The 24,419-nt window shown below is 38.0% G+C and overlaps 1 protein-coding gene and 1 long non-coding RNA gene across 6 annotated transcripts in view; both read left to right on the forward strand.

The window, feature by feature from the left end:
* The window catches only part of LOC138854260 (uncharacterized), a 182,769-nt gene that overhangs the window by 129,297 nt on the left and 29,053 nt on the right, over positions 1-24,419 (forward strand). The window lies entirely within an intron of this gene.
* LOC128684514 (long-chain fatty acid transport protein 4) overlaps positions 1-24,419 on the forward strand; it is a 108,732-nt gene that overhangs the window by 55,260 nt on the left and 29,053 nt on the right. For all 5 annotated transcript variants that reach the window (XM_053770744.2, XM_053770742.2, XM_053770741.2 and 2 more), the window contains exons 10-14: positions 364-438; positions 7,358-7,475; positions 16,600-16,743; positions 16,989-17,126; positions 22,690-22,847. In XM_053770744.2, the coding sequence (XP_053626719.2) occupies positions 364-438; positions 7,358-7,475; positions 16,600-16,743; positions 16,989-17,126; positions 22,690-22,847 (633 nt within the window). The remainder of the gene's footprint in view (positions 1-363; positions 439-7,357; positions 7,476-16,599; positions 16,744-16,988; positions 17,127-22,689; positions 22,848-24,419) is intronic.

Below are 24,419 nucleotides of genomic sequence, written 5' to 3' on the forward strand. Positions count from 1 at the left end.
CTTAGGACAGCCCCTACCCCTCCTCCCCTCCACTACAGATTTATACAGATTTCACAAGTGCTCTTTGATTTCATAGTCATTTAATGTATGCTTCATACTTTCTTTTTACGTATATTTAAACCAATTAGCTGAACTTGAGTCCTGGAGGTGGGAAGTACAGTGCCTTCACTCTGAAGGAGGGGTGAGGATAGTTGCAATGTGGAATGACACTTGAACTGTGTGTTTGTGCCACTAGCAAGATGGTAACACAGTGAATAATGATAAAAGTGTTTCTTTTTCAGGTCACCCTACCTTGGTTGGGGATGGCCATTGTACTTAAAAAAACAAAGTAGTAATATTTAATAATTTAATATTATACAACAGGTCGCCCAATACGTAGGAGAGATCTGTCGCTACCTCCTCAAAACTCCAGAGAAACCCGAAGACAAACAGCATAAGGTATGTATTTGTTGTTATCTGTTCACATCTAGTAATATTGTACTGTACTGTACTTCATACTCACTCAAACATAATCACTGTTTTTGCAGAGGTGCTCAGAATACAACAGTTTAGAAGCATATATGTATAAATGCAGAGGAGAGAGAGAGATTTTGGATGTTAAGTGAATGTATAGGAGCCTTTGAACCAAGTGAGAGAGTAATTGTGGTAGGGGACCTGAATGCTAAAGTAGGAGAAACTTTTAGAGGGTGTGGTAGGTAAGTTTGGGGTGCCAGGTGTAAATGATAATGGGAGCCCTTTGATTGAACTTTGTATAGAAAGGGGTTTAGTTATAGGTAATACATATTTTAAGAAAAAGAGGATAAGTAAGTATACAAGATATGATGTAGGGCGAAATGACAGCAGTTTGTTGGATTATGTATTGGTAGATAAAAGACTGTTGAGTAGACTTCAGGATGTACATGTTTATAGAGGGGCCACAGATATATCAGATCACTTTTTAGTTGTAGCTACACTGAGAGTAAAAGGTAGATGGGATACAAGGAGAATAGAAGCATCAGGGAAGAGAGAGGTGAAGGTTTATAAACTAAAAGAGGAGGCAGTTAGGGTAAGATATAAACAGCTATTGGAGGATAGATGGGCTAATGAGAGCATAGGCAATGGGGTCGAAGAGGTATGGGGTAGGTTTAAAAATGTAGTGTTAGAGTGTTCAGCAGAAGTTTGTGGTTACAGGAAAGTGGGTGCGGGAGGGAAGAGGAGCGATTGGTGGAATGATGTGAAGAGAGTAGTAAGGGAGAAAAAGTTAGCATATGAGAAGTTTTTACAAAGTAGAATTGATGCAAGGAGGGAAGAGTATATGGAGAAAAAGAGAGAGGTTAAGAGAGTGGTGAAGCAATGTAAAAAGAGAGCAAATGAGAGAGTGGGTGAGATGTTATCAACAAATTTTGTTGAAAATAAGAAAAAGTTTTGGAGTGAGATTAACAAGTTAAGAAAGCCTAGAGAACAAATGGATTTGTCAGTTAAAAATAGGAGAGGAGAGTTATTAAATGGAGAGTTAGAGGTATTGGGAAGATGGAGGGAATATTTTGAGGAATTGTTAAATGTTGATGAAGATAGGGAAGCTGTGATTTCGTGTATAGGGCAAGGAGGAACAACATCTTGTAGGAGTGAGGAAGAGCCAGTTGTGAGTGTGGGGGAAGTTCATGAGGCAGTAGGTAAAATGAAAGGGGGTAAGGCAGCCGGGATTGATGGGATAAAGATAGAAATGTTAAAAGCAGGCGGGGATATAGTTTTGGAGTGGTTGGTGCAATTATTTAATAAATGTATGGAAGAGGGTAAGGTACCTAGGGATTGGCAGAGAGCATGCATAGTTCCTTTGTATAAAGGCAAAAATTATAGGGGGATAAGTCTGTTGAGTATACCTGGCAAAGTGTATGGTAGTTATTATTGAAAGAATTAAGAGTAAGACGGAGAATAGGATAGCAGATGAACAAGGAGGCTTTAGGAAAGGTAGGGGGTGTGTGGACCAGGTGTTTACAGTGAAACATATAAGTGAACAGTATTTAGATAAGGCTAAAGAGGTCTTTGTGGCATTTATGGATTTGGAAAAGGCGTATGACAGGGTGGATAGGGGGGCAATGTGGCAGATGTTGCAGGTGTATGGTGTAGGAGGTAGGTTACTGAAAGCAGTGAAGAGTTTTTACGAGGATAGTGAGGCTCAAGTTAGAGTATGTAGGAAAGAGGGAAATTATTTCCCAGTAAAAGTAGGCCTTAGACAAGGATGTGTGATGTCACCGTGGTTGTTTAATATATTTATAGATGGGGTTGTAAGAGAAGTAAATGCGAGGGTCTTGGCAAGAGGCGTGGAGTTAAAAGATAAAGAATCACACATAAAGTGGGAGTTGTCACAGTTGCTCTTTGCTGATGACACTGTGCTCTTGGGAGATTCTGAAGAGAAGTTGCAGAGATTGGTGGATGAATTTGGTAGGGTGTGCAAAAGAAGAAAATTGAAAGTGAATACAGGAAAGAGTAAGGTTATGAGGATAACAAAAAGATTAGGTGATGAAAGATTGGATATCAGATTGGAGGGAGAGAGTATGGAGGAGGTGAATGTATTCAGATATTTGGGAGTGGACGTGTCAGCGGATGGGTCTATGAAAGATGAGGTGAATCATAGAATTGATGAGGGGAAAAGGGTGAGTGGTGCACTTAGGAGTCTGTGGAGACAAAGAACTTTGTCCTTGGAGGCAAAGAGGGGACTGTATGAGAGTATAGTTTTACCAACGCTCTTATATGGGTGTGAAGCATGGGTGATGAATGTTGCAGCGAGGAGAAGGCTGGAGGCAGTGGAGATGTCATGTCTGAGAGCAATGTGTGGTGTGAATATAATGCAGAGAATTCGTAGTTTGGAAGTTAGGAGGAGGTGCGGGATTACCAAAACTGTTGTCCAGAGGGCTGAGGAAGGGTTGTTGAGGTGGTTCGGACATGTGGAGAGAATGGAGCGAAACAGAATAACTTCAAGAGTGTATCAGTCTGTAGTGGAAGGAAGGCGGGGTAGGGGTCAGCCTAGGAAAGGTTGGAGGGAGGGGGTAAAGGAGGTTTTGTGTGCGAGGGGCTTGGACTTCCAGCAGGCATGCGTGAGCATGTTTGATAGGAGTGAATGGAGACAAATGGTTTTTAATACTTGACGTGCTGTTGGAGTGTGAGCAAAGTAACATTTATGAAGGGGTTCAGGAAAACCGGCAGGCCAGACTTGAGTCCTGGAGATGGGAAGTACAGTGCCTGCACTCTGAAGGAGGGGTGTTAATGTTGCAGTTTAAAAACTGTAGTGTAAAGCACCCTTCTGGCAAGACAGTGATGGAGTGAATGATGGTGAAAGTTTTTCTTTTTCGTGCCACCCTGCCTTGGTGGGAATCGGCCAGTGTGATAATAATAAAAAAATGTATAAAGATACAAAACATATCCCTCCAAACTGCCAATTTCCAAAACTCCTCCTTTAAAGTGCAGGCATTGTACTTCCCATTTCCAGTACTCAAGTCCGGCTACATAAAAATAACCGGTTTCCCTGAATCCCTTCACTAAATATTACCCTGCTCACACTCCAACAGCTCATCAGGTCCTAAATACCATTCATCTCCATTCACTCCTATCAAACACCTGACCTGACCTGACAAGCTGTTGGAGTGTGAGCAGGGTAATATTTAGTGAAGGGATTAAGGAAAACCGGTAATTTTTATTTAGCCGGACTTGAGTTCTGGAAATGGGAAGTACAATACCTGCACTTTAAAGGAGGGGTTTGGGATACTGGCAGTTTAGAGGGATGTGTAATAGGAAGGTATATATATAATTGGGGCCCTGATATTATATTCTATATGGAGTTTATTATATTTCAGGTCACTTTTTATATTGTATCTTTATATATGCTTCTAAGCTGTTGTATCTGGGTGCCTCTTCAAAAACAGTGATTATGTATGAGGTGAAAGTGTTGAATGATGATGAAAAGTATTTTCATTTTGGGGATTTTCTTTATTTTTGGGTCACCCTGCCTAGGTGGGAGATGGCCGACTTGTTGAAAAAAAAAAATTATATTTGGATCATTTTGTTTAGTTGCATGTATTTCTGTCATCCTTCCAACCTCCTCCACCAAACTGCAACTTCTCTTTGGAATCTCTCAAAAGCACTGTGTTATCAGCTAAATATAACTATAATTATATCTTTATATATTCTTTATTATCTTTTAGGAATTCACCTTTCCTCAACACACTAGCATTCACTTTTTTCTTTTTTTTTTACAACCAAATCTATAAACACATTAAACAGCTGTAGTGACATGTATGTCTGTCTAATGCATGCTTTAACTGTAAAATACTCTTCTCCTTTCCTTCCTCTTTCCACACACTCTACTCTCTTCCAAGTATATAAATACATATTTAACACACTTTCCATATCCCACTTGAATTTTAAACCACATAGTTCTTGAATTTCAACATCTGTATTCTCTTTCTTTCCATAATTGTTCATTTAACATTATTATTATTCCTTCTTTAGCTTTTATTCTCTCAGATACTTTAGACTTACTCCCATGTACTTCTTTCTTGAATTCAAAACATTAATAATCAGTTCCATCTTAGCATCAGTACTATATCCATGCACTTTCTTATAACTCAACTTCAAAAAATAATTTATTTTTAGTTATTGCATGTAGAAAAAGAAAGTTTAAAGTAACACAGAGTAATGAAAGTAAAGAGTAATGTAAACAGTGAAAGGCTGGTAAGAAGTTTATGGCTGTGAATGTCTTTAGATGTGTGATTGGATGTTTTACTTTATCTTTTTTTTAACACATTGGCCATTTCCGACTGAGGCAGGGTGACACGAAAAGAAAGAAAAAACTTTCATCATCATTCAGCACTTTCACCATCACTCATACATAATTACTGACTTTGTAGAGGCACTCAGATACGACAGTTTAGATGTCTCTCCAAACTGCCAATATCCCAAATTCCTCCTTTAACCCTTTCAGGGTTGGTGCCGTACTAGTACGCATAAATTCTAGCGCCTTCAAATCTAGCGAGAGAGAGGTGGTAGGCCTACATGTGAAAGAATGGGTCTATGTGGTCACTGTGCACAGTATAAAAAAAATTGTGCAGCACACAGTGCATAATGAGAAAACAAAATAACTCTGTTTTTGGTTTAAAACCGATTTTGCAGTGTGTTTTCGTATGGTATTCATGGTTGTATTCTAGTTTTCCTAGTCTCATTTTATAGAATGGAAAACATATTACAGAAATTGAGATGATTATGATTGGTTTCACAATGAAAAGTACCTTGATATTGAGCTCAAAGTAGCAGTAATGTTCGATTTTTGCCAAAGTTCAAAAGTAAACAAATCAAGCCATGCGTCACCATGCCATGGTGAATCTGATATTCTTTCACAAGTGCACTGATATTATTTATACCATTTCTACACTAATGCAGTAGTCTGCATAACAGTAAATCTGTTTTTTTTGTGAGAATAAAAATTCAAGGTGGAAAGCAAAAGAAATGTAAGAGGGGCCTGGGGACATGACTAATGAACAGAGAAAATGCTATTTTAGTGCCAGGTATGTCTTGTCTTGTTTATTCTGGACCCTATTTGGATATTGGCATCTTTTGAAATTTGTGTGAAATTGGCAAAATTGCCAATTTCTGACCACTTTATTGGAGAGTTGAAATCAATTAATGGATGGTTTCTTGTACTCATTCAGTAGAAAACGTGGAGTTCTATCAAAGTAGTTATGATTTTTGTCGACTAGTCCATTGGAATTGGCCGAAAATAGGGCTCAAAGACCGCTAACTTTGCGAGAGCATAATTCAGTAAGTTTTCGATCAAATTTCATACTTTTGGTGTCATTATGATCGGAGAAAGATTCTCTATCATTTCATAAGAATTTTTTTTTTTTCTAACCTGAGAACAAGTTCAGGAGAGGGCCTCTCGACCCTGACAGGGTTAAAGTGCAGGCACTGTACATCCCATTTCCAGGACTCAAGACGGGCTTACTGGTTTCCCTGAATCCATTCAGAAAATGTTTCCCTGTTCGCACTCCAACAGCTCGTCAAGTCCCAAATAACATTCATCTCCATTCAGTCCTATCCAACATGCTCATGAACACTTGCTGGATGTCCAAGCCTCTCTCCCACAAAACCTTTACCCCCTCCCTCCAATCATTCCTAGGACGACCCCTACCCTTACTTTCTTCCCCTAAAGATTTATACGCTGTCCAAGTCATTCTACTTTGTTCTATTCTCTCTAAATAACCAAACCATGCCTACAACCCCTCTTCAACCTTCTTACTAATACTTTTAGCAACTCCACATCACCTAATTTCCACACTACGGGTTTTTTTTTATTATTAATAAGTCGGCCGTCTCCCACCGAGGCAGGGTGACCCAAAAAGAAAGAAAATCCCCCAAAACAAAATACTTTCATCATCATTCAACACTTTCACCTCACTCACACATAATCATTGTTTTTGCAGAGGTGCTCAGAATACAAGTTTAGAAGCATATACATATAAAGATGCACGCTTGCTGGAAGTCCGAGCCCCTCGTTCACAAAACCACCTTTACCCCCTCCCTCCAACCTTTTCGAGATTGACCCCTACCCCGCCTTCCTTCCCCTACAGATTTATACGCTCTCCATATCATTCTACTTCGATCCATTCTCTCTCAATGACTAAACCACCTCAACAAACCCTCTTCAGCACTCTGACTAATACTTTTATTAACTCCACACTTCCTAATTTCCACACTCCGAATTTTCTGCATAATATTTATACCACACATTGCCCTTAGACAGGACATCTCCACTGCCTCCAATCGCCTCCTCGCTGCAGCATTTACAACCCAAGCTTCACACCCATGTAAGAGTGTTGATAGTACTATACTTTCATACATTCCCTTCTTTGCCTCCATAGATAATGTTTTTTGTCTCCACATATGCCTCAACGCACCACTCGCCTTTTTTCCTTCATCAATTCTATGATTAACCTTATCCTTCATAAATCCTTCTGCCGACATGTCAACTCCCAAATATCTGTAAACGTTCTCTTCTTCCATACTCCTCCCCAATTTGATATCCAATTTTTCTTTATCTAAATCATTTGATACCCTCATCACCTTACTCTTTTCTATGTTCACTTTCAACTTTCTACCTTTTCACACACTATGAATTCTCTGCATAATATTTGCACCACACATTGCCCTTCGACACGACATCTGCACTTCCTCCAGCCTCCTCCTCGTTGCAGCGTTTACAACCCATGCTTCACACCCATATAAGAGTGTAAGTACCATATATATGTGTATATGTCTTTATTTATTACTGTATGTAAATTCATACTTTTTTATGGTTATATGACTGGTATTTTTCCATAATTGCCAGGTCAGAGTGATGTTTGGCAATGGTGTGAGACCTCAGATCTGGACTCAGTTTACATCTCGTTTTAATATGCCTTGCATAGCTGAATTTTATGGAGCCACTGAAAGTATTTCAAACATTAGTAAGTGGTTATAACTTATTAACTTAAAAATATTATTTTTCAATTTTAAAGAATAGTTCTGTTAAAGATTTAAAAAAATATTTTGCGAGTTCATGGTAGATACGTGTCTATATTTTTAAACCAAAAAGAAATGCAACCCATTTCAATATCAAAATAAAATTCCCCTTACTGTAGCTCTTGCTGAATTGAATTTATCCTTAATACAAGTTAAATTTTTGGAAAAAAAATGAAGGTGCCACTGTTAAGTATAAAATACTGTTTATGGTATATGTGAATTTTATCAGGATGGTAAAAAATGCTGCATTGCATTTTAACTGCAGTTACACAAATTCTTCAGCCAAAGCAATGCAGTATTGAAATGTAATAATTCAAATGAATTAATTTTGCTTCTTCAATAAGGCATCCACATGTAGTGGACCTTGAGTTTCGTAAGCCTCGCACTCCTTAAATTTTGCTTTTTGGCAACTTTTTTCGTCAAAATATAGCCTCGCGGTTTGTAATTTGCCTCGCCATTCGTCGGTCGTCCGGAACATGTATGAGTGGCCTCCCAGCGTCCGCGCCACACAGAGGTGCCCCACACACCATTCCCAGTGTGACATTGTTTATTGGTGAGTGACCATCACCCCACATGTTCATATGATACATTTTGTAACATTCCATTCTTTTTTGTGCCTGCAACTGCTAAATAAGCCACCATGGGCCCAAAGAAAGCTTCTAGTGCCAGCCCTTTGGTAAAGAATGGGAAACATGATAGAATTCAAGAAAGTAATCATTGCAAAATATGAAAGTGGCATCTGTGTGGCCCATCTTGCCAGGATATGTGGGAAGCCCCATATGACCATTGCTTCCATCATGGTGGAGAAAAAGGAAAGCGAGGAAGCTGTTGTTGCGAAAGGGGTAGATCTCCTCACAAAAAAGAGATTGCAAATACTCAAAGATGTTGAGAATTTGTTGCTGGTGTGGATCAACCAAAAACAGTTAGCAGGAGATAGTGTGATAGTGTTATGCAGTCGATAATTGGTGAAAAGGCAAGGCAGATGCATGCAGATCTCATAAAGAAAATGCCTGGAACAAGTGCTGATGTTAGTGAATTTATGGCCAGCAAAGGCTGGTTTGAGAGATTTAAGAAGCGTAGTGGCAAACACAGTGTGGTAAGGCATGGCGAGGCTGCAAGTTCTGAAGAACTGCAAGACCTTCATCTGCAACAGCAACAGACCACAGCTCAGGAAATGGCTTCAAAAGGAGGAGGAGGAAGAGAGATGGAAGAAGGTGCCTTCTTCAAAAATTAAGGACATTTGTGCAAAATGGAGTGAGGTGCAAACGTTTGTGGAGGAACATCACCCTGACAGAGCTGTTGCAAACCGTGTTGGCAACATGTACAATGACAGTGTCTTGTCCCAGTTTAGGAAAATTTTAAAGAGACACCAGAAACAGAGCTCTCTGGAACAGTTTTTTGAGCAACAGGTATCCAGTGACTCTCAAGGTGGTCCTAGTGACATTAAAAAACAAAGAAGGCAAGTAACCCCAGATATGGACTTGGTACCTAAAGTCTTTATGGAAGGGGATTTCCCTTCCAAACAGTAGTGTAACTTCTCCATCCTCTCCCCTCCTCCTGTCTTCCATACACCAACAGGAGTCTTCAATAATGGTAATTGTGATGTTATTATTGTTTTATACCTGATGTCTCATTGTTTTCTGTATGTAAATCTATATTTAATGTAAAAATATTTTTTGTTAATACTTTTGGGTGTTTGGAACGGATTAATTGGATTTACATTATTTCTTATGGGGAAAATGGTTTCGCCACTCATAAATTTCGCCTTTCGTCAGACTCTCTGGAATGGATTGATTATGAAATTCGAGGGTTCACTGTATATTCCCAGGTAGCACCTCTATGTTTTGCCATGTCATTCGTAAGTAACTATACCATACAACCACACATTTTATTTAGATTATTTTCATACCTAGGTTTAAAAATATTGATGGAATTTCAGTAGAGTATATGAGGTTAATCTTTTCTAATCTTCATACTTGATTTCTTCATGAAGCAACACCATATTTATTGTGTTCATCTTCTTTGTCACTGTTTTTCATATGATTGTAAGTAGCGATGAATACGTATTTCACCCTCATGTTATAATAATCAAGCATTCTATGTATTTTTTAAAATTCTTCTCTTCAGGTAATTGTACATAAGTAGTGCTTCTGCCCAATACAGATTTACTGAACCAAATATCCTGTATTAGCCATAAAAAACTCCACTTAATGTTTGATAACTTAAATGTGCATATTCTGTAGTGTTACAAAGGAGTGAAAAACTAGATAAGTAACAAGATAAGTTAAATGTATGATATAATTGCAATAAAAAGTTATTTTAGAAATTTATTGAGATTGTTGCAAGAAAAAAAAATATCTTGTGTGGATTTTCTTTTAGCAAGAAATGAGACAGAATTTATTATCATTAGAAGACTTCCAGAGATTGCTGAAGAAAAATACTTTCATGGCTAGAATTTCTCTCTTAAGCTGTTTGATTTTTCATAGTTCATATGTATATAGAAACATACTAGGCCCTTTGGCTTGGTGCATTCCCTTTCGTCTCTCTTGTCATCATTGGTTTGAGCCTACAGTGTTGACTCGTATTATTAAAAAGTAAGCTTCGTGGCTTATTGGTGCAGCGTTGGGCTTGCTATTGCCAGCACCACGGTTCAAGTCCTAGCCCATTCTTCTGTTTACTCTTTGACATTCGTTTATGAGAACTTACCTTGAATTTCTTTTTATCAATGGGGAAGCAGAATAAAAATCTTTCCTCCCTAAGCCATGCATGTTGTAAAAGTCAACTAAAATACAGGAAGCAATGGGCTAGTAACCCCTTTTTCCATATAACCAAAGAAGAAAACTGTCAAAGTGGGATGTATGAATGTACATGAATGTAGTGCGAATGATAAGAAAGAGATGATTGTGGATGTTACAAATGAAAAGAAGCTGGATGTCCTGGCTCTTAAGTGAAAAAAAGCTGAAGGTGGGTAGGAGAGTTTCAGTGGGGAGAAATAAATGGGATTAGGTCAGGGGTTTCTAATAGGGTTAAAATTAAGGAAGGAGTAGCAATAATGTTGAAGGATAAGTTATAGCAGGAAAAGAAATAATATAATTGTATAAATTCAAGGATTATGTGGAGTAAAATAAGGGTTGAATGTGAAAGCAGGTTATAGTGTTTATGCACCTAGAGAAGAGAGAAGTGTAGAGGAGAGAGAGAGAGATTTGGGGAAATGTTGAGTGAGTGTGTGGGGAGTTTTGAACCAAGTGAGAGAGTACTTGTGGTTGAGGAACTCAATGCTAAAGTGGGTAAAAATGTTGTAAAGGAAGTAGTAGGTAAATTTGGGGTGCCAGGGGTAAATGAAAATGGGGAGCCATTAACCCCTTCAGGGTCCAAGGCCCAAATCTGAAGTGGTGCCCCAGTGTCCAAGAATTTAAAAAAAAAAAAAATTTTTATTTTTTCTTATGAAATGGTAGAGAATCTTTTTGTGAAGGTAATAAAACAAAAAGTACGAAATTTGATGGAAAATTGACGAAATTATGCTCTCGCGAATTTTGATGTGTCAGCGATATTTACGAATCGGCGATTTTGCCGACTTTGACTCCCATTTTAGGCCAATTACGTTATTCCAGTCAACCAAATTCTTAGCTATTTCACTAGTATTACTTCTATCGATTGAGCACAAGAAATCGCCAAGTCAACTGTTTCAACTACAAATTAAAGTGATCGGAAATTGTTAATTTGGCCAATTTAACACAAAGTTCAAAATATTCCAATTTCAAAATAGGGTCCAGAATAAACAATGTAGGTATTCCTGGAACTAAACTAACATTTCCTCTGTTCATTAGTTACGTTTTGAGGCTTTACAAATATATTCCATTTTGATTTTTTATTCACATATTGAATTTTTATTCACACCAAAAAATAGAAGAATTACTGTTATGCAATACTGTAATAATTGTATAAATATCATCACCATATTTGTGAATGCATATTAGACCCACCAGCTGGCGTGTATTAGACGTGTGAGGTCGTTTGTTTACTCTTGAATATCGGCAAAAATTTAACATTTCTGCTACTTTGAGCTTAGTTTCAAGCCATTTCCAGTGCGAAAACCAATCAAAATCATCTCTATTTCTGTAATATGTCTTCCATTCTATCAAATGAGACCAAGAAATCACAAATAGAACTATAAAAAACATACGAAAAACACTGCAAAGTCGCTGTTTTAATCGAAAAATCATGATTTCAGTTTTTTTCTCTCATTATACACAGCGTGCTGCAGGATCTGTTTTATGTGGTGCACACATACCACATAGATGTATTCTCTCATATCTAGGCCCAAATGTACCACTCACAGTTTATCAGAGTGAGCTGAGCTCATGACGTAGATCTACGGTTTGGACCCTGAACGTAAAGCCATAGATCTACGGGACGGACCCTCAAAGGGTTAATTGAACTATGTGTAGAAAGAGGTTTGGTAATAAGTAATACATATTTTATGAAAAAGAGGATAAATTAGTATACAAGATATGATATAGCACGTAATGAAAGTAGTTTGTTAGATTATGTATTGATGGATAAAAGGTTGATGGGTAGGCCTCAGGATATACATGTTTTTAGAAGGGAAATAGATGTATTGGATCATTATCTAGTAAGAGGTAGTTGGGACAAAAGGAAAATGGCAACAGTAAGTAAGAGAGAGGTGAACATTTATAAATTAAGAGAGGAGGAAGTTAAGGTGAGATATAAGCAACTATTGGCAGAAAGGTGGGCTAGTGCAAGTATGGGTCGTTGGGGGAGGGGGGTTGAAGAGGGATGAGATAGTTTTAAAAATGCATTATTAGAATGTGGGGCACAAGTCTGTGGTTCTAGGAGAGTGGGTGCAGGAGGAAAGAGGAGTGATTGGTGGAATGATGAGGTAAAGGGTGTGATAAAAGAGAAAAAGGTATCTTATGAGAGGTTTTTACAAAGCAGAAGTGATATAGAAGGGCAGAGTTTATGGAGAGTAAAAAAACGGTGAAGAGAGTGGTGAGAAAGTGCAAAAGGAGAGTAAATGATAAAGTGGGAGAGGTACTGTCAAGAAATTTTGCTGAGAATAAGAAAAAATGTTGGAGTGAGATAAGTTAAGAAAGCCTAGGGAATGAATGGATTTGTAAGTTAAAAACAGAGTAGGGGAGTTAGTAGATAGGGAGCTGGAGGTATTGGGTAGATGATGGGAATATTTTGAGGAACTTTTAAATATCGATGAAGAAAGGGAGGCAGTAATTTCATTCATTGACCAGGGAGGTATAACATCTTTTAGGAGTGAAGAAGAGCAAGATGTGAGTGTGAGGGAGGTGAGTGAGGCATTACGTTGAATGAAAGGGGGTAAAGCAGCTGGAACTGATGGGATCATGATAGAAATGTTAAAAGCAGGGGAAGATATAGTGTTGGAGTGGTTGGTATTTTTGTTTAATAAATGTATGAATGAGAAGGTACCTAGGGATTGGCAGAGAGAGTGTATAATTCCTTAATATAAAGGGAAGAGGGACAAAAGAGATGGCTAAAATTATAGGGGAATAAGTTTACTGAGTATACAAGGTAAAGTGTATGGTAGTGTTATTATTGAAAGAATTAGAGGTACGACAGAGCAGGATTGCAGATGAGCAAAGAGGTTTTAGAATGAGTAGGGGATGTGCAAATCAAGTGTTTACATTGAAGCATATATGTGAACAGTATTTAGATAAAGGTAGGAAAGTTTTCATTACATTTATGGATTTAGAAAAGGCATATGATAAAGTGGATAGGGGAGCAATGTGGCAGATGTTGCAAGTGTATGGAATAGGTATTAAGTTACTAAATGCTTTAAAGAGTTTTTATGAGGATAGTGAGACTCAGGTCAGGGTGTGTAGGAGAGAGGGAGATTAATTCCCAGTAAAAGTAGGTCTTAGACAAAGATGTGTAATGTCACCATTGTTGTTTAACATACAGCCTCTCCTCACTTAGCGACGTACTTGTTTACTGACGACTTTGACTTACAATTCACTCTCTAACCAGTATTAAATAATATTAAATAATGTATATTAGAGCTGATTTTCTCTATTTAGTTTATTACAATATACAGTACACTACTGTATAAACATTTAAAAATATACCAGAAATATTATAAATGGTGCAAAGGTGATATTAAAACAATATCAAAATTATGATGATGAAATTATTTTCTTTTTGGGGATTTTCGTTCTTTTTGGGTCACCCTGGCTTGGTGGGAGATGGCCGACTTGTTGAAAAAAAAAAAATGGTTGTCACAAACCCACTACCATTATAGTATGCTCCTCACTTGGTGGTGAATTCATTTACCGATGTGGTCTTAGGAACGGAACCCCGTCGTTAAGTAAGGAGGGGCTGTATTTATAGCTGGGGTTGTAAAAGAAGTAAAGGCTAGGGTATTGGGGAGAGGGGTGGGATTAAATTATGGGGAATCAACTACAAAATGGGAATTAACACAGTTACTTTTTGCTGATGATGATATGCTTTTGGGGGATACTAAAGAAAAGTTGCAAAGGTTAGTGGACAAATTTTGGAGGGTGTGTAAAGGTAGAAAGCTGTAAGGTGATGAGGGTATCAAACGATTTAGATGAAGAAAAATTGGATATCACATTGGAGGGAGGGAGTATGGAAGAAGTGAATGTGTTCAGATATTTGGGAGTTGACTTGCCAATGGATTGGTTTATGAAGGATGATGTTAACCATAGAATTGATGAAGGAAAAAAGGTGAGTGGTGCATTGAGGTATATGTGGAGACAAAGAATGTTATCCATGGAGGCAAAGAAGGGAATGTACGAGAGAATAGTGGTACCAACACAGTTACAGTAGGGCCCCGCTTTATGGCGTTTCACTTTACGGCGTTCCACTAATACGGTCATTTCAAATTATGACCAAAACTCTAATTACGGCTCCCCCCACCTGACTTTCTTATACGGTCACCACGCCTCACCCAGTTTGTTTACATTCTTCATGAGATCCATAAGCACTAAGTCTCTCCATTATGTCTGGAAACTCCAAAATTTCAAGTTTTTTTTAAAAGTTATTTCATATTTTATATATACTGTGATAATTATACTTATGTATACCTGTACCTATATAAACTTACACTCTGTGCTGGCGTGCAGGTACACATTAAAATCACTAAGAGTGTCTTATGTCTTGAGACACCATATTAGTATTGATAATAATAATAATAATAATCACCGAGTCTCATTAAATGTCATATATTACGATATTATTCATATTTTCATTAATCCATTTAGGATATTTTTTCAAAATTATATAATAAAGACGATACATAACATATAAAGATGATAAATACACCCCACAGTAGAATAAATAAACATAAATATGAAATGTGGTAGCCAGACAACTTGTACAAGTGATGACAAGAAAAACGTTTTCTCTCATCCAACTTAGGAGAAAGCATGTTACTGGGGGTAACTGTAGAAAATTATTCCTTTCGTATGTAAGTAAGTTTATTCAGGTATGCACAAATATAGTTACATAGATTATCATACATAGCAGCATATGTGTAAAGTACCTACTATAACCCAAAAAAGTCAGTGTGACTTATTTCCATTGCCTTCACTCAGTGTCATTTCTTCTAAAAATGGTGTTACATGAGAATGGGAGTGGTGTTCTTTATTTATTCTACTGTATCAATTTAGAGACAACTTGTACACAATGTAACTTGTACACAAACCAAACGTGTACACCTGGTTTGTTTACAAAACTTGTGTTTGCCTGGTTTGTTTACATAATTCTTTTGAGTGTCCTCTCTCATGTACTCATTCTTTCTCTGTCTCATATATTCTTTTTTATCTCGTTTACTCACCTCTGGCCCTACATTAAGACTACAAATATTTTAAGGTAAGTAATGAGTTAACTGTATTTGCATTTTATCGCTCTGGGATGCTTAAATGTCATAGACTATTATGTGTGGGTGGGGTGGCCTGGTATGGTAGCCTGGCTGGTTACCATACATACCACACTTGATTTCTTACAATAAATACTACTAGTCTCACCATAGATTAAGACTACAAATATTTTAAGGTAAGTAATGAGTGCACTATATGTGTAGTTTACTTTTTTGTTTTTTAATGCCTAATTCTATTGCTAACTTAATATATGTTAGTGTAAACTTGTTATCAAGTATTTATATGCATTTATAAGTGGAAAAAAAAAGGGTGTTCCACTTTACGGCGATTTCAGCTTTTCAGCGGTAGCCTGGAACCTAACCTGCCGTATAAGTGGGGCCCTCCTGTATATGGGTGTGAGGCATGGGTTGTAAATACTGCAGTGAGGAGGCGGCTGGAGGCAGTGGAGCTGTCATGTGTAAGGGTAGTGTGTGGTGTAAATATTATGCAGAGAATTTGTAGTATGGAAATTAGGAAGAGGTGTGGAGTTACTAAAAGCATTAGTTGAGGTGGTTTGGTCATTTAGAGAGAATGGAACAAAATAGAATGACTTGGAGAGCGTATAAATCTGTAGGGGAAGGAAGGGGGGTAGGGGTCATCCCTAAAAAGGTTGCAGGGAGGGGGCAAAGGTGGTTTTGTGGATGAGGGGCTTGGACTTCCAGCAAGCGTGCATGAGCGTGTTAAATAGGAGTGAATGGAAACGAATGGTTTTGGGGGCCCTGACGAGCTGTTGGAGTGTGAGCAGGGTAATATTTTGTGAAGGGGTTCAGGGAAACTGGTGTGCCAGACTTGAGACCTGGAAATGGGAAATACAATGCCTGCGCTTTAAAGGAGGGGTGTGGGATATTGCCAGTTTGGAGGAATGTTTAAGCTGTTGTATCTGAGCACCGCTGCATAGGCAGTAATTATGTATGAGTGATGGTGAAAGTGTTGAATGATGACGAAAGTTTTTTCTTTTTGGGTTTTTCTTTCTGATTGGGTTACCCTGCCTTGGTGGGAAACGGCCAACATGTTAAAAAATATAAAATGAAACATCATTAGCTGTGTGAAATAATTCCTCCCAATCTGATCTTTAAACTGCTTTCTAGGCTCAGAAAAAAAAATTATATTTATATTGTTTTCTCTCTCATACCAACTTTAGTGAACATCGAAGGGAAGCCGGGTGCATGTGGCTTTGTGTCGGTGCTGTTTCGACATGCCTACCCTGCCTATTTGATCAAGATTGATGAGGAAACTGGTGAACCTCTCAGAGACAAAAATGGACTTTGTATTTTGTGTAAACCTGGTGAGAATTTTTTCCAAGTTGTCATGAAACTGATCTGTTTCAATCTCTGAAATGTGAAAGTGTTTAGGAAACCTGTGAGAAGTTGAGGTCCTGATAAGGATATGACCAATAGAAATTAATAGCTTATTCATTATTATAGAAATAATTGATTGAAAAGTATACTAAATATCATCATGATTTCTGTTAGCCTTTATTTATAAGACACATGAGGTTTTGGTGATAATTTACCAAGTTATCTCTTACAGGAGAAGCAGGGGAGTTTGTAGCATTAATCAGAAAAAATCACCCAATTCTTGACTTTCATGGTTATGCTGACAAGAAGGCTACTGAGAAAAAGGTAGCTAAAGATATAATGAAGAAGGGTGACATGGCCTTCAGATCTAGTGAGTGTACAAGCTTGTTTGAGAATTTCACCAAGTTACTTTTTATATTATGTAGAATGTTATCAGATTTTAATATATCTTTGTATCTTTAACATTACATTCATATACACGTATATTGATTTTTTTTTTTTTCCCCAACAAGTTGGCCGTCTCCCATCGAGGCAGGGTGACCCAAAAATGAAAGAAAATCCCCAAAAAGAAAACAGTTTCATCATCATTCAACACTTTCACCACACTCACACATTATCACTGTTTTTGCAGAGGTGCTCAGAATACAACAGTTTAGAAGCATGACTCACGAAATCATAATGACACGATTGCAAACAAACCATACCCCAGCCGGGATTGAACCCGCGGTCAGAGAGTCTCGAAACTCCAGCCCGTCGCGTTAGCCACTAGACCACATACCCGGCCGGGGTATGGTTTGTTTGCAATCGTGTCATTATGATTTCGTGAGTCATGTTGACGGCAGTGAAGGGACTTGAGCTAGAGTTCGTCACGGCCACGCTAGCTGGAGATTCGTCTGTAAAAACTTGCATTTGTGGTCACAGTGGTGCCTGTGCTAACCTTCCTATGGTGTAGAAATATACCTAGTTGGACGAATCTTATTGTGGCTAGCTGGTCTAGTGGCTAACCCGACGGGCTGGAATTTTGAGATTCTCTGACCGCGGGTTCAATCCCGGCCGGGGTATGGTTTGTTTAGAAGCATATACATATAAAGATACACAACATATCCCTCCAAACTGCCAATATCCCAAACCCCTCCTCCAAAGTGCAGGCACTGTGCTTCCCATTTCCAGGACTCAAGTCCGACTATATGAAAATAACCGGTTTCCCTGAATCCCTTCACTAAATATTACCCTGCTCATACTCCAACAGATCATCAGGTCCCAAGTACCATTCGTCTCCATTCACTCCTATCTAACACGCTCACGCACACTTGCTGGAAGTCCAAGCCCCTCGCCCACAAAACCTCCTTTACCCCTTTTCTCCAACCCTTTCGAGGACGACCCCTACCCCGCCTTCCTTCCCCTATAGATTTATATGCTTTCCATGTCATTCTACTTTGATCCATTCTCTCTAAAAGACCAAACCACCTCAACAACCCCTCTTCTGCCCTCTGACTAATACTTTTATTAACTCCACACCTTTTCCTAATTTCCACACTCCGAATTTTCTGCATAATATTTACACCACACATTGCCCTTAAACAGGACATCTCCACTGCCTCCAACCGTCTCCTCGCTGCTGCATTTACCACCCAAGCTTCACACCCATATAAGAGTGTTGGTACTACTATACTTTCATACATTCCCTTCTTTGCCTCCATAGATAAAGTTTTTTGACTCCACATATACCTCAACGCACCACTCACCTTTTTTCCCTCATCAATTCTATGATTAACCTCATCCTTTATAAATCCATCTGCCTACACATCAACTCCCAACTATCTGAAAACATTCACTTCTTCCATACTCCTCCTCCCCAATTTGATATCCAATTTTTCTTTATCTAAATCATTTGATACCCTCATCACCTTACTCTTTTCTATGTTCACTTTCAACTTTCTACCTTTACACACATTCCCAAACTCATCCACTAACCTTTGCAATTTTTCTTTAGAATCTCCCATAAGCACAGTATCATCAGCAAAAAGTAACTGTGTCAATTCCCATTTTGAATTTGATTTCCCAAAATTTAATCCCACCCCTCTCCCGAACACCCTAGCATTTACTTCCTTTACAACCCCATCTATGAATATATTAAACAACCATGGTGACATTACACATCCCTGTCTAAGACCTACTTTTACCGGGAAGTAATCTCCCTCTCTTCTACACACCCTAACCTGAGCCTCACTAACCTCATAAAAACTCTTTACAGCATTTAATAACTTACCACCTATTCCATATACTTGCAACATCTGCCACATTGCTCCTCTATCCACTCTATCATATGCCTTTTCTAAATCCATAAATGCAATAAAAACTTCCCTACCTTTATCTAAATACTGTTCACATATATGCTTCAATGTAAACACTTGATCTACACATCCCCTACCCACTCTGAAACCTCCTTGCTCATCCACAATCCTACATTCTGTCTTACCTCTAATTCCTTCAATTATAACCCTACCGTACACTTTTCCTGGTATACTCAGTAAACTTATTCCTCTATAATTTTTATAATCTCTCTTGTCCCCTTTCCCTTTACATAAAGGGACTATACATGCTCTCCGCCAATCCCTAGGTACCTTCCCCTCTTTCATACATTTATTAAACAAAATTACCAACCACTCCAACACTATATAACCCCCTGCTTTTAACTTTTCTGTCATGATCCCATCAGTTCCAGCTGCTTTACCCCCTTTCGTTCTACGTAATGCCTCACGTACCTCCCCCACACTTACATTCTGCTCTTCTTCACTCCTAAAAGATAGTATACCTCCCTGACCAGTGCATGAAATTACCGCCTCTCTTTCTTCCTCAACATTTAAAAGTTCCTCAAAATATTCTCGCCATCTACCTAATACCTCCCTCTCCCCATCTACTAACTCACCTACTCTGTTTTTAACTGACAAATCCATACTTTCCCTAGGCTTTCTTAACTTGTTTAACTCACTCCAAAATTTTTTCTTATTTTCATTAAAATTTCTTTTCTGTGCCTCTCCCACTCTATCATCTGCTCTCCTTTTGCACTCTCTTCACCTTTCTTTTACTCTCCATATACTCTGCTCTTCTTATAACACTTCTGCTTTGTAAAAACTTCTCATAAGCTACCTTTTTCTCTTTTATCACACCCTTTACTTCATCATTCCACCAATCACTCCTCTTTCCTCCTGCCCCCACCCTCCTATAACCACAAACTTCTGCCCCACATTTTAATACTGCATTTTTAAAACTATTCCAACCCTCTTCAACCCCCCCCCCCCCCCACTACTCATCTTTGCACTTGCGCACCTTTCTGCCAATAGTCGCTTATAATAATCATTCTGAATTCACAGAGCTAGCGTCATTACATTTCTTGTTAACATGTAAAGAGAATAGTCAGTCATCCTGCTTCCTGTTATTAAGATGTATTCATCCCTTTCCCTTACCTCTTCACTACTAGACTATCCAGTACTCTGGGTCAAGATTGATGAGACAATTTACTTCAAAATAGGTACATTACTTGGTAACAAGATTTCAAACACACTTCATTTTTCACATCCATAAGTAATGTCAAAGAAACTATAATTTTTACTTCTTCAACAAACTTGCCATATCCCACCAAGGCAGGGCAGCCCAAAAGTAAAAACGAAAGTTTCTCCTTTTAAATTTAGTAATACACACTATCCCCTTGCTCCTGGCATTTTAGTTGCCTCTTACGACGCATGGCTTATGGGGGAAGAATTTTGTTCCACTTCCCCATGCAGATAAGAGGAAATAAACAAGAACATGAACTAGTAAGAAAATAGAAGAAAATCCAGAGGGGTGTGTGTATATATATGCTTGTACATGCAAATGTAGTGTGACCTAAGTGCAAGTAGACGTAGCAAGACGTATCTGAAATCTTGCATGTTTATGAGACAGAAAAATGATACCAGCAGTCCAACCATCATGTAAAATAATTACAGGCTTCTGTTTTACACTCGACATGACAGTAGTACCTTCCTAGGCAGTTGCTGTCTGCCAACTTACTTCTTTCTTTCAACACACCGGCCGTATCCCACTGAGGCGGGGTGACCCAAAAGGAAAAACGAAAGTTTCTCCTTTTACATTTAGTAATATATACAGGAGAAGGGGTTACTAGCCTCTTGCTCCTGGCATTTTAGTCGCCTCTTACAACACACATGGCTTACGGAGGAAGAATTCTGTTCCACTTCCCCATGGAGGTAAGTGGAAATAAACAAGAACAAGAACTAGTAAGAAAATAGAAGAAAACCCAGAGGGGTGTGTATATATATGCTTGTACATGTATGTGTAGTGTGACCTAAGTGTAAGTAGAAGTAGCAAGACGTACCTGAAACCTTGCATGTTTATGAGACAGAAAAATTTACACCAGCAATCCTACCATCATGTAAAACAATTACAGGCTTTCATTTTACACTCACTTAGCAGGACGGTAGTACCTCCCTGGGTTGTTGCTGTCTACCAACCTACTATCTGCTTATAATTTTTACATTGATTGTAATTTTTATGAATATGTAACTATTGATCTCCATGGAGAGGTGGAAAGGAATTCTTTCTCTGCAAGGCATTCATGTTGTAAGAGGCAACTAAAATGCTGGGAGCAAGGGGCTTGTAACCCCTTCTCCTGTATAAATTACCAACTTTGAAAAGAAAAACTTTTGTTTTTCTTTTTGGGTCACCTTGCCTCGGTGGGATATGACTGGTTTGTTGAAAAAAAAAAAAAACTATTGATCTCCATGGAAAGTGAAAAAGAATTCTTCGTTCGTAAGCTATGTGTGTCATAAGAGATGGCTAAAATGTTGAGAGCAAGGGGCTAGTAACCCTTTCTTCTGGTTATGGCTGGTTCATTGAAAAAAATAACTATTGATTTTTTAAATTTTTATAGCATACAGTTATTCTACCTGAGTTATATTGCTGCATTCTAGGTGTTTGTGATGCCACAGTCAATAGAACATTTAATGTTTTGTTTAGTTGTGTCATTATCGGGCAGCTGTCATAAAATTAACCACTTAACTGTGACATACCCAGGAAAAAAAATTAAGTGTGTCGGGGCAAGGTAATAAAAGGGTACAAAATTCTTTCATGTAGAATGGAAGATTAGATTTTTATGAATTGAATAAGGCTAAAATGAGTGTAATGTGATAAAACTTTACAATTTTATGGTGTATTGAAGACAGCAGTAGTATTGCAAATGTCCCAGCAATGTACAAGGAATACATATAATATTACAGTTGATTCAAGGTGTGATACTCCTCAAAACATGGAAATAAGTCGCATTGTTTGACTGGTTATCCTGGGTGCTTTGTGGCTTCACCCTTTCACTGTTGGTGCCATATGAGCCATTGTTGGTGACGTATTAATACGCCAAATCTAGCGAGAATGGGTCTGCATCATCAGTGTGTGCAGCATAAAAAAAAATTGGGGAAGCCGCAGTTCATTGTGGGAGTGCTAATTCAGTACACCTTGGTCACAAAGGCTAGTGGTAAGGAATACCTCACTCCCTGGCGAATTGGGACTCTTCCCTTCCCAAGTGATAGTTCTAACACAGACTGAAGTGCCCAAGAATTTTGCTGCAGTTCTCCAGGAAGAACCTTAATTCTGTATTGTGTCATTGTGTATTGGTATCATTGCTCTGAAGATGTAAAGTGAACAGTAGAATGCACGAATGGCTTGTATATTTAATAAATTTAATGCTTTGAATAGATGTGGGTAGTGTTGTATGAAGTAAGCATTTAATATAACTGGTGGTATTAATAAAGATATATAGATATAGAGGAATAGAAGAATGATTCTGTAGCTAACTTACATAAAATTAAACTTAACAAATAATACAGTAGTTTTATTATATATATGCTGGGTACATATATATCTAAGTATACATATATTTACAGGTGATATTCTCATCATGGATGAATTGGGCTACTTGTACTTTAAAGACCGTACAGGTGACACTTTCCGGTGGCGTGGTGAGAATGTTTCATCAACAGAGGTTGAGGGAGTGGTTTCCAAGGTGGCTGGAAATAAAGATGCTGTTGTGTATGGAGTTGAGGTATGTAGGTGTCATATAATGATGCATAACATAAGCTGAATGATAAATGACTATATTTCTGTGATACGTTTTGGTGCATTTATTTTGATATGGCTTTCTTTGATATGTTTTGGTGCATTTATTTTGGATAGAGAGATTGTATGCTGTGTAACCTGCATAACTGATTGCCTGTTTTACTTTTTTATTAGGAATTCACAATTGTATAGATAGTTTGCTGTTTGTAAATAGAAAATAATTTTTTTTTAAGAATCAAAAATTAAATAGGTGCCATGCATGTTGTAAGAGGTAACTAAAATGCTGGTAGCAAAGGACTAGTAACCCCTTCTCCTGTATATGCAGCCTCTCCTGACTTAACGACTGAGTTCTATTCCTAAGACCATGTCAGCAAGTGAATTCATTGCTAAGCAAGGAGCATACTATAATGGTAGGGGGTTTATGTCAACCATCTTTCATATTGTTTTAATGTCACTTTGCACCTTACAACATTTTTAATATTTCTTAAATGTTTATTCATTAGTGTACTGTATATTGTCAGAGCCCGGCGTTAGTCTGAGTCATCAGTAAACAAGTACATCGCTAAGTGAAGAGAGGCTGTATTACTAAATATAAAAAATGAATATGTTCTTTTTCAAGTCACCCTACCTTGGTGGGAGATGGCCGGTGTGTGAAAAAAATTTTTTGGGGTCGAGATTTATATTTTTTGTTTTCTGTATTTGAAAATGGAATTTTAACCTATGGTCATGCAATAGGTTTTGGAAGCTGTATTTATGCACCAAAGTTCAGTTATGTTAAAAAAAATTTTAGTACAGGTCAGCCATCACTAATCTAGCAGTCAGTCATCCGGTTCCATAAGTAATCCAGCACTAATTTCGGCTAGCATAATTTCAAATTTCCAGGGTCGCCACACCAACCTGCTGCTACTGTTTGGTGGTGCTACTTGCTGCATAAGTCATTCCAGGTTCTTTTTCTCCATTTATTGTTATAACCTGCTTGTTTTTAGCCCTAGTCATGGTTCCAACGAATAAAAGGGACATACACAGTACATTGTCCATAAAAGATAGGTGGCTTTGAAGCCACTGTTGGTTGCCATGAGCTCATTCTCGTGATGCAGGGGAATATGCTTTATTATTACGCTAATATCAACATTACAGCTTATTTACCTATCACAATTGATCTAATATGACATAATAAAAAATATAAATAACATAAAAACATGGTAAATACTCCAGAATGAATACTATTTGGCATAGTACCAAGCGGTTCGATGGAGGTATGAAGAGGATATGGGATACAAGTACCATTCTTCTATCCCTGTCTTGGGGGTTTCAATTAGAGAAAACCAAGTGTAGCACAGGGCTAACTGTAATATACACTTGTAATGCACCATAAAACTGAAACAAAAAAGCTATTTTCTCCACGTAGATTAACATACATAGCAGCATATGTGTAGAGCCTAGAATAACCCAAAAAAGTCAGACACAGTGACTTATTTCTAGTACCTGGCTTGGCCTTGCCATATATGATTTTGATGTATATTTTTTTCTCAGTTGTTTGTTGGGTTATCTTATTGAA

This window comes from Cherax quadricarinatus, chromosome 4, assembly GCF_038502225.1.
Source record: "Cherax quadricarinatus isolate ZL_2023a chromosome 4, ASM3850222v1, whole genome shotgun sequence".
Classification (NCBI taxonomy): domain Eukaryota; kingdom Metazoa; phylum Arthropoda; class Malacostraca; order Decapoda; family Parastacidae; genus Cherax; species Cherax quadricarinatus.